Source organism: Hyla sarda, chromosome 3 (genome assembly GCF_029499605.1).
Source record: "Hyla sarda isolate aHylSar1 chromosome 3, aHylSar1.hap1, whole genome shotgun sequence".
Taxonomy (NCBI): Eukaryota; Metazoa; Chordata; class Amphibia; order Anura; family Hylidae; genus Hyla; species Hyla sarda.
Genome location: NC_079191.1, coordinates 12,602,721 through 12,616,172, shown reverse-complemented (window position 1 = coordinate 12,616,172; position 13,452 = coordinate 12,602,721). Strand labels below are relative to the sequence as shown.

The window sequence follows — 13,452 nt, the reverse complement described above, 5'->3', positions numbered from 1 at the left end:
AATATAACTACTATAATACTGCTCCTATATACAAGAATATAACTACTATAATACTGCTCCTATATACAAGAATATAACTACTATAATACTGTTCCTATGTACAAGAATATAACTACTATAATACTGCCTCCTATATACAAGAATATAACTACTATAATACTGCTCCTATATACAAGAATATAACTACTATAATACTGCTCTTATATACAAGAATATAACTACTATAATACTGCCCCCTATATACAAGAATATAACTACTATAATACTGCTCCTATATACAAGAATATAACTACTATAATACTGCCTCCTATATACAAGAATATAACTACTATAATACTGCTCCTATATACAAGAATATAATTATTATAATACTGCTCCTATGTACAAGAATATAACTACTATAATACTGCTCCTATATACAAGAATATAACTACTATAATACTGCTCCTATATACAAGAATATAACTACTATAATACTGCTCCTATATACAAGAATATAGCTACTATAATACTACTCCCTATATACAAGAATATAGCTACTATAATACTGCTCCTATATACAAGAATATAACTACTATAATACTGCTCCTATATACAAGAATATAACTACTATAATACTGCCCCCTATATGCAAGAATATAACTACTATAATACCGCTCCTATACACAAGAATATAACTACTATAATACTGCCCCTATATACAAGAATATAACTACTATAATACTGCCTCCTATATACAAGAATTTAACTACTATAATACTGCCTCCTATATAAAAGAATATAACTACTATAATACTGCTCCTATATACAAGAATATAACTACTATAATACTGCTCCTATATACAAGAATATAACTACTATAATACTGCTCCTATATACAAGGATATAACTACTATAATACTGCCTCCTATATACAAGAATATAACTACTATAATACTGCTCCTATATACAAGAATATAACTACTATAATACTGCTCCTATATACAAGAATATAACTACTATATTACTGCTCCTATATACACGAATATAACTACTATAATACTGCTCCTATATACAAGAATATAACTACTATAATACTGCTCCTATATACAAGAATATAACTACTATAATACTGCTCCTATTTACAAGAATATAACTACTATAATACTGCTCCTATATACAAGAATATAACTACTATAATTCTGCTCCTATATACAAGGATATAACTACTATAATACTGCTCCTATATACAAGAATATAACTACTATAATACTGCCTCATATATACAAGAATACAACTACTATAATACTGCTCCTATATACACAAATATATCTACTATAATACTGCCTCATATATACAAGAATATAACTACTATAATACTGTTCCTATATACAAGAATATAACTACTATAATACTGCTCCTATATACAAGAATATAACTACTATAATACTGCTCCTATATACAAGAATATAGCTACTATAATACCGCTCCTATATACAAGAATATAACTACTATAATACTGCTCCTATATACAAGAATATAACTACTATAATACTGCTCCTATATACAAGAATATAACTACTATAATACTGCTCCTATATACAAGAATATAACTACTATAATACTGCCTCCTATATACAAGAATATAACTACTATAATACTGCCTCCTATGTACAAGAATATAACTACTATAATACTGCTCCTATATACAAGAATATAACTACTATAATACTGCCCCTATATACAAGAATATAACTGCTATAATACTGCTCCTATATACAAGAATATAACTACTATAATACTGCTCCTATATACAAGAATATAACTACTATAATACTGCTCCTATATACAAGAATATAACTACTATAATACTGCTCCTATATACAAGAATATGACTACTATAATACTGCCTCCTATATACAAGAATATAACTACTATAAGACTGCCTCCTATATACAAGAATATAACTATTATAATACTGCTCCTATATACAAGAATATAACTACTATAATACTGCTCCTATATACACGAATATAACTACTATAATACTGCTCCTATATACAAGAATATAACTACTATAATACTGCTCCTATATACAAGAATATAACTACTATAATACTGCTCCTATTTACAAGAATATAACTACTATAATACTGCTCCTATATACAAGAATATAACTACTATAATTCTGCTCCTATATACAAGGATATAACTACTATAATACTGCTCCTATATACAAGAATATAACTACTATAATACTGCCTCATATATACAAGAATACAACTACTATAATACTGCTCCTATATACACAAATATATCTACTATAATACTGCCTCATATATACAAGAATATAACTACTATAATACTGTTCCTATATACAAGAATATAACTACTATAATACTGCTCCTATATACAAGAATATAACTACTATAATACTGCTCCTATATACAAGAATATAGCTACTATAATACCGCTCCTATATACAAGAATATAACTACTATAATACTGCTCCTATATACAAGAATATAACTACTATAATACTGCTCCTATATACAAGAATATAACTACTATAATACTGCTCCTATATACAAGAATATAACTACTATAATACTGCCTCCTATATACAAGAATATAACTACTATAATACTGCCTCCTATGTACAAGAATATAACTACTATAATGTGGAGGGGAGAAAAAGAGATAGGACCGCACCGCGGTCACCCACAATGTCCGGGAGTGTGTACACTGTAACAGGGGAAATCGGAGGTATGGAGCGGGGTGGTGCAAGAAAGCAGGAGAGAACAATGTCCAAAATATCAAAGTGAGAAAAAGGTTGCTTCTGCACTCACCCTTCTAGCGCTGTGTCACTGAGTTGGTCCATGTACGGCCGGCCGCTGTACGGGAGATGATACGGAGAGATCGCTACAGCCGGAGCTGAGCGGAGACAGCTACGAGCTCGTTTCGCGGTTAAAACCGCTTCTTCGGGCCCGAAGAAGCGGTTTTAACCGCGAAACGAGCTCGTAGCTGTCTCCGCTCAGCTCCGGCTGTAGCGATCTCTCCGTATCATCTCCCGTACAGCGGCCGGCCGTACATGGACCAACTCAGTGACACAGCGCTAGAAGGGTGAGTGCAGAAGCAACCTTTTTCTCACTTTGATATAACTACTATAATACTGCTCCTATATACAAGAATATAATTACTATAATACTGCCCCTATATACAAGAATATAACTGCTATAATACTGCTCCTATATACAAGAATATAACTACTATAATACTGCTCCTATATACAAGAATATAACTACTATAATACTGCTCCTATATACAAGAATATAACTACTATAAGACTGCCTCCTATATACAAGAATATAACTATTATAATGCTTCCCCTCTATGAGTGATAGCTGGCTGAAGTGCACCCCAACACAATTTTGAACATACTCAATGTGGCAGGCATTACAGAATTTTACCATGACTTGTGGGCAAAGTAATTAATACGTATATGGGCACTATAGTTTATTTTTTTTATGACAATTAGACTTGAAACTGAACATAGATATTGGATTTAAATTTACCAGACCCATCATTTTCGGTGTGCTCAACCAAATATCTATGTGTATAAGAGTCTCCTGATTCGCCCCTTGATGCCAGTTGTTGAAGAGCAAAGTGTTGGGTATGTTGGATTTCAGCAGGTCTGACATCAGCTTGTTTACAATGTTGTGGGGGGATCCAGAGAGTTATCTGCTGGCCGACCTTTATCTGGAATGTAGGGACAACTTTACTACGAAGTGTTAACAGAGTATTCCTGTTGGCAGTGTCCCGTAAGACGTCTCCTGTGTGGACACTTTAACCTGGAATATTATCATAGTAACATAGGTCATAAGGTTGAAAAAAGACCAGAGTCCATCAAGTTCAACCTATATCCCTAATGAGTCCCTACTGAGTTGATCCAGAGGAGGCAAAAAACCCTCATACTAGAGGTAAAAATTCCTTCCCGACTACAAATATGGCATCAGAATAAATCCCTGGATCAACGTTCTGTCCCTATAAATCTAGTATACATAACCAGCAATGTTATTATTCTCCAAAAATACATCCAGACCATTTTTGATCTCTTTTACAGAGTTCATCATGACCACCTCCTCCGGGAGAGAATTCCACAGTCTCACTGCTCTTACAGTAAAGAACCCCCGTCTGTGCTGGTGTAGAAACCTTCTTTCCTCTAGACGTAGAGGATGCCCCCTTGTTATAGATACAGTCCTGGGTATAAATAGATCATGGAGAGATCTCTGTACGGACCCCTGATATATTTATACATAGTTATTAGGTCTCCCCTAAGCCTTCTTTTTTCTAAACTAAATAACCCTAATTCTGATAATCTTTCTGGTTACTGTAGTCCTCCCATTCCCCGTATTACTCTGGTTGCCAGTCTTTGAACCCTCTCCAGCTCCACTATATCTTTCTTGTACACTGGTGCCCAGTACTGTACACAGTATTCTATGTGTGGTCTGACCAGTACTGTACACAGTATTCTATGTGTGGTCTGACCAGTACTGTACACAGTATTCTATGTGTGGTCTGACCAGTACTGTACACAGTATTCTATGTGTCGTCTGACCTGTACTGTACACAGTATTCTATGTGTGGTCTGACTAGTACTGTACACAGTATTCTATGTGTGGTCTGACCAGTACTGTACACAGTATTCTATGTGTGGTCTGACCAGTACTGTACACAGTATTCTATGTGTGGTCTGACCAGTACTGTACACAGTATTCTATGTGTGGTCTGACCAGTACTGTACACAGTATTCTATGTGTGGTCTGACCAGTACTGTACACAGTATTCTATGTGTGGTCTGACCAGTACTGTACACAGTATTCTATGTGTGGTCTGACCAGTACTGTACACAGTATTCTATGTGTGGTCTGACCAGTACTGTACACAGTATTCTATGTGTGGTCTGACCAGTACTGTACACAGTATTCTATGTGTGGTCTGACCAGTACTGTACACAGTATTCTATGTGTGGTCTGACCAGTACTGTACACGGTATTCTATGAGTGGTCTGACCAGTACTGTACACAGTATTCTATGTGTGGTCTGACCAGTACTGTACACAGTATTCTATGTGTGGTCTGACCAGTACTGTACACAGTATTCTATGTGTGGTCTGACCAGTACTGTACACAGTATTCTATGTGTGGTCTGACCAGTACTGTACACAGTATTCTATGTGTGGTCTGACCAGTACTGTACACAGTATTCTATGTATGGTCTGACCAGTACTGTACACAGTATTCTATGTGTGGTCTGACCAGTACTGTACACAGTATTCTATGTGTGGTCTGACCAGTACTGTACACAGTATTCCATGTGTGGTCTGACCAGTACTGTACACAGTATTCTATGTGTGGTCTGACCAGTACTGTACACAGTATTCCATGTATGGTCTGACCAGTACTGTACACAGTATTCCATGTGTGGTCTGACCAGTACTGTACACAGTATTCTATGTGTGGTTTGACCAGTACTGTACACAGTATTCCATGCGTGGTCTGACTAGTGATTTGTACAGCGGTAGAATTATTTCCTTGTTGTGGGCATCTATGCCCCTATTGATGACCCCATGATTTTATTTGCCTTGGCAGCAGCTGCCTGACACTGGTCACTACAGCTAAATTTATTATTAACTAAGACTCCCAAGTCCTTTTCCATGTCAGTCGTCCCAAGTGTGCTCCCATTTAATACATAATCCCAGCCCGGATTTTTCCTCACCATGTGCATTACCTTACATTTATCAGTGTTGAACCTCATCTGCCACTTCCCAGCCCAAACCTCCAACCTATCCAGATCCATTTGTAACAGTGCACTGTCCTCTATTGTGTTATCTACTATACACAGTGCACTGTCCTCTATAGTGTTTACCGCTTTACATAGTTTAGTATCATCTGCAAAGATTGCTACTTTACTATTCAACCCCTCTACAAGGTCATTAATAAATATATTAAACAGAACAGGACCCAAGACTGACCCCTGTGGTCCCCACTAGTAACAGTCACCCAATCAGAATAAATACCATTAATAACCCCCCTCTGTTTCCTATCACTGAGCCAGTTACTTACCCACTTACACACATTCTCCCCCAGCCCGATCCTTCTCATTTTATGCACCAACCTTTTATGTGGCACCGTATCAAATGCTTTGGAAAAATCCAGATATACGACATCCAGCGATTGCCCCTGGTCCAGTCTGGAGCTCACCTCCTCATAAAAGCTGATCAGGTGACAGGACCGATCCCTCATAAAGCCATGCTGATATGGAGTCATACATTTATTTTTATCAAGATATTCCAAAATAGCATCTCTTAGAAAATCCTCAAACAATTTACATACAACAGAGGTAAACTAACAGGTCTATAATTCCTGGGGTCACCTTTTGACCCCTTTTTAAATTGTGTCCCAAAAGATACTGCTAGTATCCCCTTGAATAAATAATCCTGGATAAAAAAAAAGTCCGTGGCCTATGATCAGATCATTCCTGAAATAAAACGTCTTATTGAGTCTATAGCTAAACCCTGAGAAATGCGAGTCGAGATAAAAACACATGCCAATGGATATAGCGTCCACACCCAGCCCCGGGCCTCTCGCACCACTTAAAATGACCATTGTGGGAAAGGAATTACTCATGTGTGGGATTGTGGTTATGGGCAGCCGCTCTCTGGAATCACATTCTATCCCAAGGCGCCAAAGACGTTGGCCAAGGTCTACGGAACACCTGCACCGGCCCTATAAGCTTCCAAAGACACATGGGGGTGGGGGGATTTATCAAAACCTGTCCAGAGGAAAAGTTGCACAGTTGCCCATAGCAACCAATCAGATTGTTTCTTTCAGTTTTGAAAAGGCCTCTGAGAAATGAAAGTAGTGATCTGATTGGTTGCTATGGGCAACTGTGTAACTTTTCCTCTGAACAGGTTTTGATGAATCTCCCCCAATGTCTTTATTTGAGGGATTCGTAGATATCTGGAAGACCTTTCCCAGTAGTGACAGCTTATGATACATTCTCCTAACCCAGATACAGGCCCTATGGGCAAAATAGGCAGCCGCCTAGAGCACCCTCTTGATGGGGGCACCGTCCTGCCCTCTGCAAGAAAGTTAGTAGCAAGGAAGCATCCAAAGCACCCGTCCAGCCAGCACCACCATCGCACCCCCCCGATACCATAATAATCAGCATTCTTCAGCACAGTACCACCTCTGAGGCCAGGCCGACAGGTAGGTCCGGTCCGTCCAGCATCCTAACATCGTGTGCACCTCCATAATACATCCAACACATGAGGAGGAGGTTTGTTACAGTGTCACCCCAGTAGTAAGGTTGGGAGTGTCAAAGGGCGGAGCCAATGGGCCAGGTCAAGGGACGGCAAAATTAGCTTTCGCCTAGGGTGGCAAAAATCCTTGCTACAGCCCTGCCCAGATAGGTCATAAATAAAGTTCAAGTTGGTTCTATGGCAACGGTTTCACGTTCTGTCTTCGCAGGGCTTTTTGCCACCCTAGGCGGAATCTAATTTTGCCGCCCCTTGACCCTGCCCATTGGCTCCGCCCTTTGACACTCCCCACCTTACTAATGGGGTGACACACTGTAACAAACCTCCTCCACATGTAATCACCTTACTACTGGGGTGACACACTGTAACAAACCTCCTCCTTATGTAATCTCCTTACTACTGGGATGACACACTGTAACAAACCTCCTCCTCATGAAATCACCTTACTAATGGGGTGACACACTGTAACAAACCTCCTCCTCATGTAATCTCCTTACTACTGGGGTGACACACTGTAACAAACCTCCTCCTCATGTAATCTCCTTACTAATGGGGTGACACACTGTAACAAACCTCCTCCTCATGTAATCACCATTACTACTAGGGTGACACACTGTAACAAACCTCCTCCTCATGTAATCTCCTTAGTACTGGGGTGACACACTGTAAAAAACCTCCTCCTCATGTAATCTCCTTACTACTGGGGTGACACACTGTAACAAACCTCCTCCTCATGTAATCTCCTTACTACTGGGGTGATACACTGTAACAAACCTCCTCCTCATGTAATCTCCTTACTACTGGAGTGACACACTGTAACAAACCTCCTCCTCATGTAATGTCCTTACTACTGGGGTGACACACTGTAACAAACCCCCTCCTCATGTAATCACCTTACTACTGGGGTGACACACTGTAACAAACCTCCTCCTCATGTAATCTCCTTACTACTGGAGTGACACACTGTAACAAACCTCCTCCTCATGTAATCTCCTTACTACTGGAGTGACACACTGTAACAAACCTCCTCCTCATGTAATCTCCTTACTACTGGAGTGACACGGTGGTGCTGGTTGGGAGGTTGCTTCAGATGCTTGCTTGCTACTAACCTTCTTGCAGCATGTGGGGCGGCGCCCCCATCAAGAGGTCGCTCTAGGCAGCCGCCTATTTTGCCTATAGGCAGAACCGGCCCTGTGTCTTGGCTGCCAAAGCCGCGGAGATTGTTCAATGTCATTCGAGTTCACCGGTTGACTAAGGGAGATGTTTTGATCGTGGGTTTTTTCTTCGACAAACCACCTCTTCCCGGGAGACCCGATTCCCGTGCCAAGGTGCACGTCTTCCTGGACCTCCACTAGGAGGTTGATGGTTCCAAACGACCAGCTGTATAAATGTTTTCATCCCCAAGACGTGGGCCGTTCCCCGTTAATCATTAGATGTCACATAGTTGGCGGAACGGGTGGATGCAACGAAGGAGATCGCCATTGGAGGAGAACACAGGGAACACGTGTGGAGTTTTACGATTGGGCTGAAAACTGTCGTTGCGTTCGCTTGGGGTCCCTGTTGCTCAGGATCAGGTTACACTCAGCACGCTCCATCCAATAATTGGAGTTTTTGGCACCGGGATTTTGCACAGACCCCCGGTTCATCCCTTTTTAGGTTACTCCGGAGGTTCCAATGTCCCTGATTATTTTCTATCCTATTATCTTCATTTCCTATAATAGCCATGATGGCTGCTCTGGAGGGGACGAGGTGCAGACGCATAGTTTTGGCTGTTTTGTGACTATTAGGCTGGATGGGGGGGCGCTGTAAATCCACACGTGTGGAGTCGAATTTCAGGGCTGCGTGCAAGATGTCAAAGTTTTCGCAGGATATTGGATCGCCGTACACCTGCTGCTGCGCTAAACCGGGGCCAGGAGGACTATATGGCTACAAAGAAGTTCTACACGGAAATACGTTGTGGCCGGTAATACGGTATTGTGGGCTACATGAGATGACCACAACTAAAGACCGCAGCCCTAACCTTTTAGACCAGTGGTCTAAAAACGTGGCTCTCCAGATGTTGCAAAACTTCAACTCCCAGCATGCCCGGACAGCCGTTGGCTGTCCGGGCATGCTGGGAGTTGAAGTTTTGCAACATCTGGAGGGCCACAGTTTGAGACCACTTCTCAAAGGGATGAAATGAGAGGGAAGCCTTGATTTACCTTTCAGGAACAGTGTGGATTCTTTGGAGAAGGCAGACAGGCTTTTGGCTCTCCAGGCATGCTGGGAGTTGAAGTTTTGCAACATCTGGAGGGCGACAGTTTGAGACCACTTCACAAAGGGATGACATGAGAGGGAAGCATTGATTTACCTTTCAGGAACAGTGTGGATCCTTTGGAGATAGCAGACAGGATTTTGGCTGTCCGGGCATGCTGGGAGTTGAAGTTTTGAAACATCTGGAGGGCCACAGTTTGAGACCACTGTTTTCGATAATTTGTCAATACACATGATACCTGGCATGTATTGGATTAGGGGTCCCCAAGCAGCTCCTCAAGGTCCCACCACTAACAGTCCAGTATGTAAATTAGGAGTCACTGAAAAAAAAACTGAAATGTTGGTGGGCCTTGAGGACAGGGCTGGGGGGCCACTGTATTAGACACTATCGTAACACTTAGCTGGACAATCAAGAATAGCCCCTTAAAGAGATGTCACATGATAAAACCTATTTTTTTTTACCATCTATTAAAGGGGTACTCCGCCCCTAGGCTTCTTATCCCCCTATCCAAGGCATAGGGGATAAAATGTCTGATTGCAGGGGGTCTTATTGATCTCCGTTCTGACACTCCGGCATTCAAAACATATAGGTTCAGAATGCCGGCTTTGTGTGGCTGTGTTCATGACTTCATGTCACGCCCCCTCCCATAGACATGAAGGAAGGGGGCGGGGCGTGACTTCATGAACATGTCCACTCATAGACGGTGTTCTTCTGAACATAAATATTCATAATACTGGGGTGCCGGTACGGAGATCATGGGGGGTCCCAGCGATCAGACATCTTATCCCCTATCCTTTGTATAGGGGAGAAGATATCCAGGTGCGGAGTACCCCTTTAACTTATATTGGAAGAGACGGTTATTGTTCTACCATTCTTTAGTCTTTCATGCCTTCCATTTGCTTTTGATGCAAACTGACTCCTCTGTTGTCTTCAGCCCAACACCCGGTCTGCTGTCCATCCTAAAATAGACTTCCTCTTCCTGTGTTCAGGACACTCTAGCTGGGAATACAGCCAACTCTACATCCCTCCCATTTTGTAGGAGGGGTTATAGTCAAGAAGTAGTGGGAAGGAGCTAGTGTTGACTCAGTTCCCGGCTAGAGTGTCCTGTACACAGGAACAAGAAGTCTTTTACCGGATGTACACAGACAGGACAACAGTCTAGTACTTATAAGCTGCTGTTATGCTCCAGAGGAAGTTCTTTACTTTTTAAATTTCCTTTTTGTCTGACCACAGTGCTCTCTGCTGACACCTCTGTCCATTTTAGGAACTGTCCAGAGTAGGAGAAAATCCCCATAGCAAACCTATCCTGCTCTGGACAGTTCCTGACATGGACAGAGGTGTCGGGAGAGAGCACTGTGGTCAGACAGAAAGGAAATTCAAAAAGAAAAGAACTTCCTGTGTAGCATACAGAAGCTGATAAGTACTGGAAGGATTAAGATTTTTTAATAAAAGTAATTTACAAATCTGTTTAACTTTCTGTCATCAGTTGATTTAAAAAAAAAAGTTTTCCAGTGGAGTACCCCTTTAATGATCAATTATCAATCAACAATCTGATCGATCCCTAGTGGTTTGGGGGTCACCCTTGCTGCATACCCCCTCCCATAGACACTTTTAGGAAGCATTGATGTAGCATGGCTTTTATGCCCAACTCTCTATAGTTGGGCTGTGTTCACACCATATACTTAGTTTTCAGTTCGCAAATAAGGGGACTTACATCCTTATCACACTAATTTACACTACCGTATTTTTCGCCGTATAAGACGCACTTTTCTTCCCCAAAACTGGGGGGGGGGGGAAGTTGGTGCCTCTTATATGGCGAATAAACACCTATCGGGTCGGTCCCTGCGGCCATCAACTGCCGGGACCCGCGGCTAATACAGGACATCACCGATCGCGGTGTATTAACCTGTATTAACCCTTCAGACGCGGCGATCAAAGCTGACGGCCACATCTGAAGGGAAAGTGACACTAACCCGGCTCAGTCGGGCTGTTCGGGACCGCCGCAGTGAAATCGTGGCGTCCCGAACAGCTTACAGGACACCGGGAGGGACCTTACCTGCCTCCTCGGTGTCTGCTCCGTGCCGGGATCCCCTGCATGGCCGGCGCTCTCCTTCCTCGTCATCACTTTGTCGCGCACGCCGTCCCGTCATCCAATAGGAGCGGCGTGCGTAGCGACGTGATGGCGGCGACGGAGAGCGAGGATACCGGGCAGCAGAGACGTTCCGGAGCGACGGGGACACCCCGGGGACACAGCGGCAGCGATGGAGGGCGACATTCAGGGCAGCGGTGATGGGTCCGGAGCGGCGGGGACAGGTGAGTATTACCTCCTATACCAGTGGTCTTCAACCTGCGGACCTCCAAATGTTGCAAAACTACAACTCCCAGCATGCCCGGACAGCCGTTGGCTGTCCGGGCATGCTGGGAGTTGTAGTTTTGCAACATCTGGAGGTCCGCAGGTTGAAGATCACTGTTGGGTGCAGAATCTTTTTTTTTCTAGATTTTGCGCCTTTAAAATTGGGTGCGTCTTATATGCCGGTGCGTCCTATAGGGCAAAAAATACGGTACTTCTTTCAAATTTCTTGCATGCATCACTCTTTCTCGCCTACACCCCACTTCACACTCTCCCCACATTTTTCTGCACTCGGCATCACCTTTACACATAATTACAATGAGCATTTCACTCTATTTATTTGTTTCACTATTGCGCATGCGCCATAGGAGCCGGCTCCGGGGCAATACAGACTTCGCTTCGGCGAAGTACTGAGCTCAGCGCAGTGCGCGCGCGCCATCTCCCGACTCACGTGACTACGGGTGTACAGCATCATGTGATCCGGTCAGCTGACCAGGTCTCCGACGCGATACCCGGAAGTCAGGGATGTGTGGCGGCGTTTTTATAATTAAGCACTACTACGTGGCTACCCTTGATTGGTCTGTGGGGATATAAATATGTGGTGTCCCGGTACTGTATTGCATCCAGTACCTATTGTAGAGGTCCCCAAAGTCAGAGTAACTACGTTCAGGTAGGGTTCCTCAGGTGGGACAGCCCCTAGTCGCCTCTCTTTAAGTCTAACTTTAATGCTCATAAATGTATATATTAGTAATTCTGCTTACAGCTGTTTGCTGCTATATACATGATGTATGTTAGTCTTTTTATGTATCATGCACTAGGCACTAAAAAGTTATATGACTATTAATAAAATTGTGTATTAATTCTTACAAAATAATAAGCGGCTCCAGTTTTCTTTTTGTGTGTATATGTGTTCACACCATGTCCGGTTGCACTGTGCAGACAAAATGTTGACCAGTTGCCCATAGCAACCAATCAGATTGCTTCTTTCATTTTAAAAAGGCCTCTGGAAAATGAAAATGAAAGGAGTGCTCTGATTGGTTGTTATGGGCAACTGGTACACTTTTGCTCTGCACAGGTTATGATAAATCTTCCCCATAGGAAGCACGGTATGGTTGAGGTGATCATATATGTTCTCCGGAGTCATCAGGGGAGGGTTCACACTGGAGATTTATATGGTTTTGTCTGCAGATTCACTGGACATCAGTTTGCATGTATGTCCAGATGTGAGATCCGCACGGCCTCCTCGCCTCTCCTCACCACGCGGCCTCCTCGCCTCTCCTCACCACGCGGCCTCCTCGCCTCTCCTCACCACGCGGCCTCCTCGCCTCTCCTCACCACGCGGCCTCCTCGCCTCTCCTCACCACATGGCCTCCTCGCCTCTCCTCACCACATGGCCTCCTCGCCTCTCCTCACCACATGGCCTCCTCGCCTCTCCTCACCACATGGCCTCCTCGCCTCTCCTCACCACGCGGCCTCCTCGCCTCTCCTCACCACATGGCCTCCTCGCCTCTCTTCACCACGCGGCCTCCTCGCCTCTCCTCACCACAC

At 42.8% G+C, this 13,452-nt stretch overlaps 1 protein-coding gene across 3 annotated transcripts in view; it reads left to right on the top strand.

Annotated features, from left to right (window-relative positions):
• Positions 1–13,452, top strand: part of SCARA5 (scavenger receptor class A member 5) — a 337,867-nt gene that overhangs the window by 45,091 nt on the left and 279,324 nt on the right. The window contains exon 1 of one of the 3 annotated variants that reach the window (XM_056563755.1): positions 12,931–13,010. The exons of 1 other annotated variant lie outside the window; for it this stretch is intronic. In XM_056563755.1, coding sequence (XP_056419730.1) covers positions 12,983–13,010 — 28 coding nt within the window. In that variant the 5' untranslated portion in view covers positions 12,931–12,982. Of the gene's footprint in view, positions 1–12,930; positions 13,022–13,452 lie in introns of those variants that run through there. One more of the 3 variants, XM_056563756.1, reaches the window with a different exon arrangement.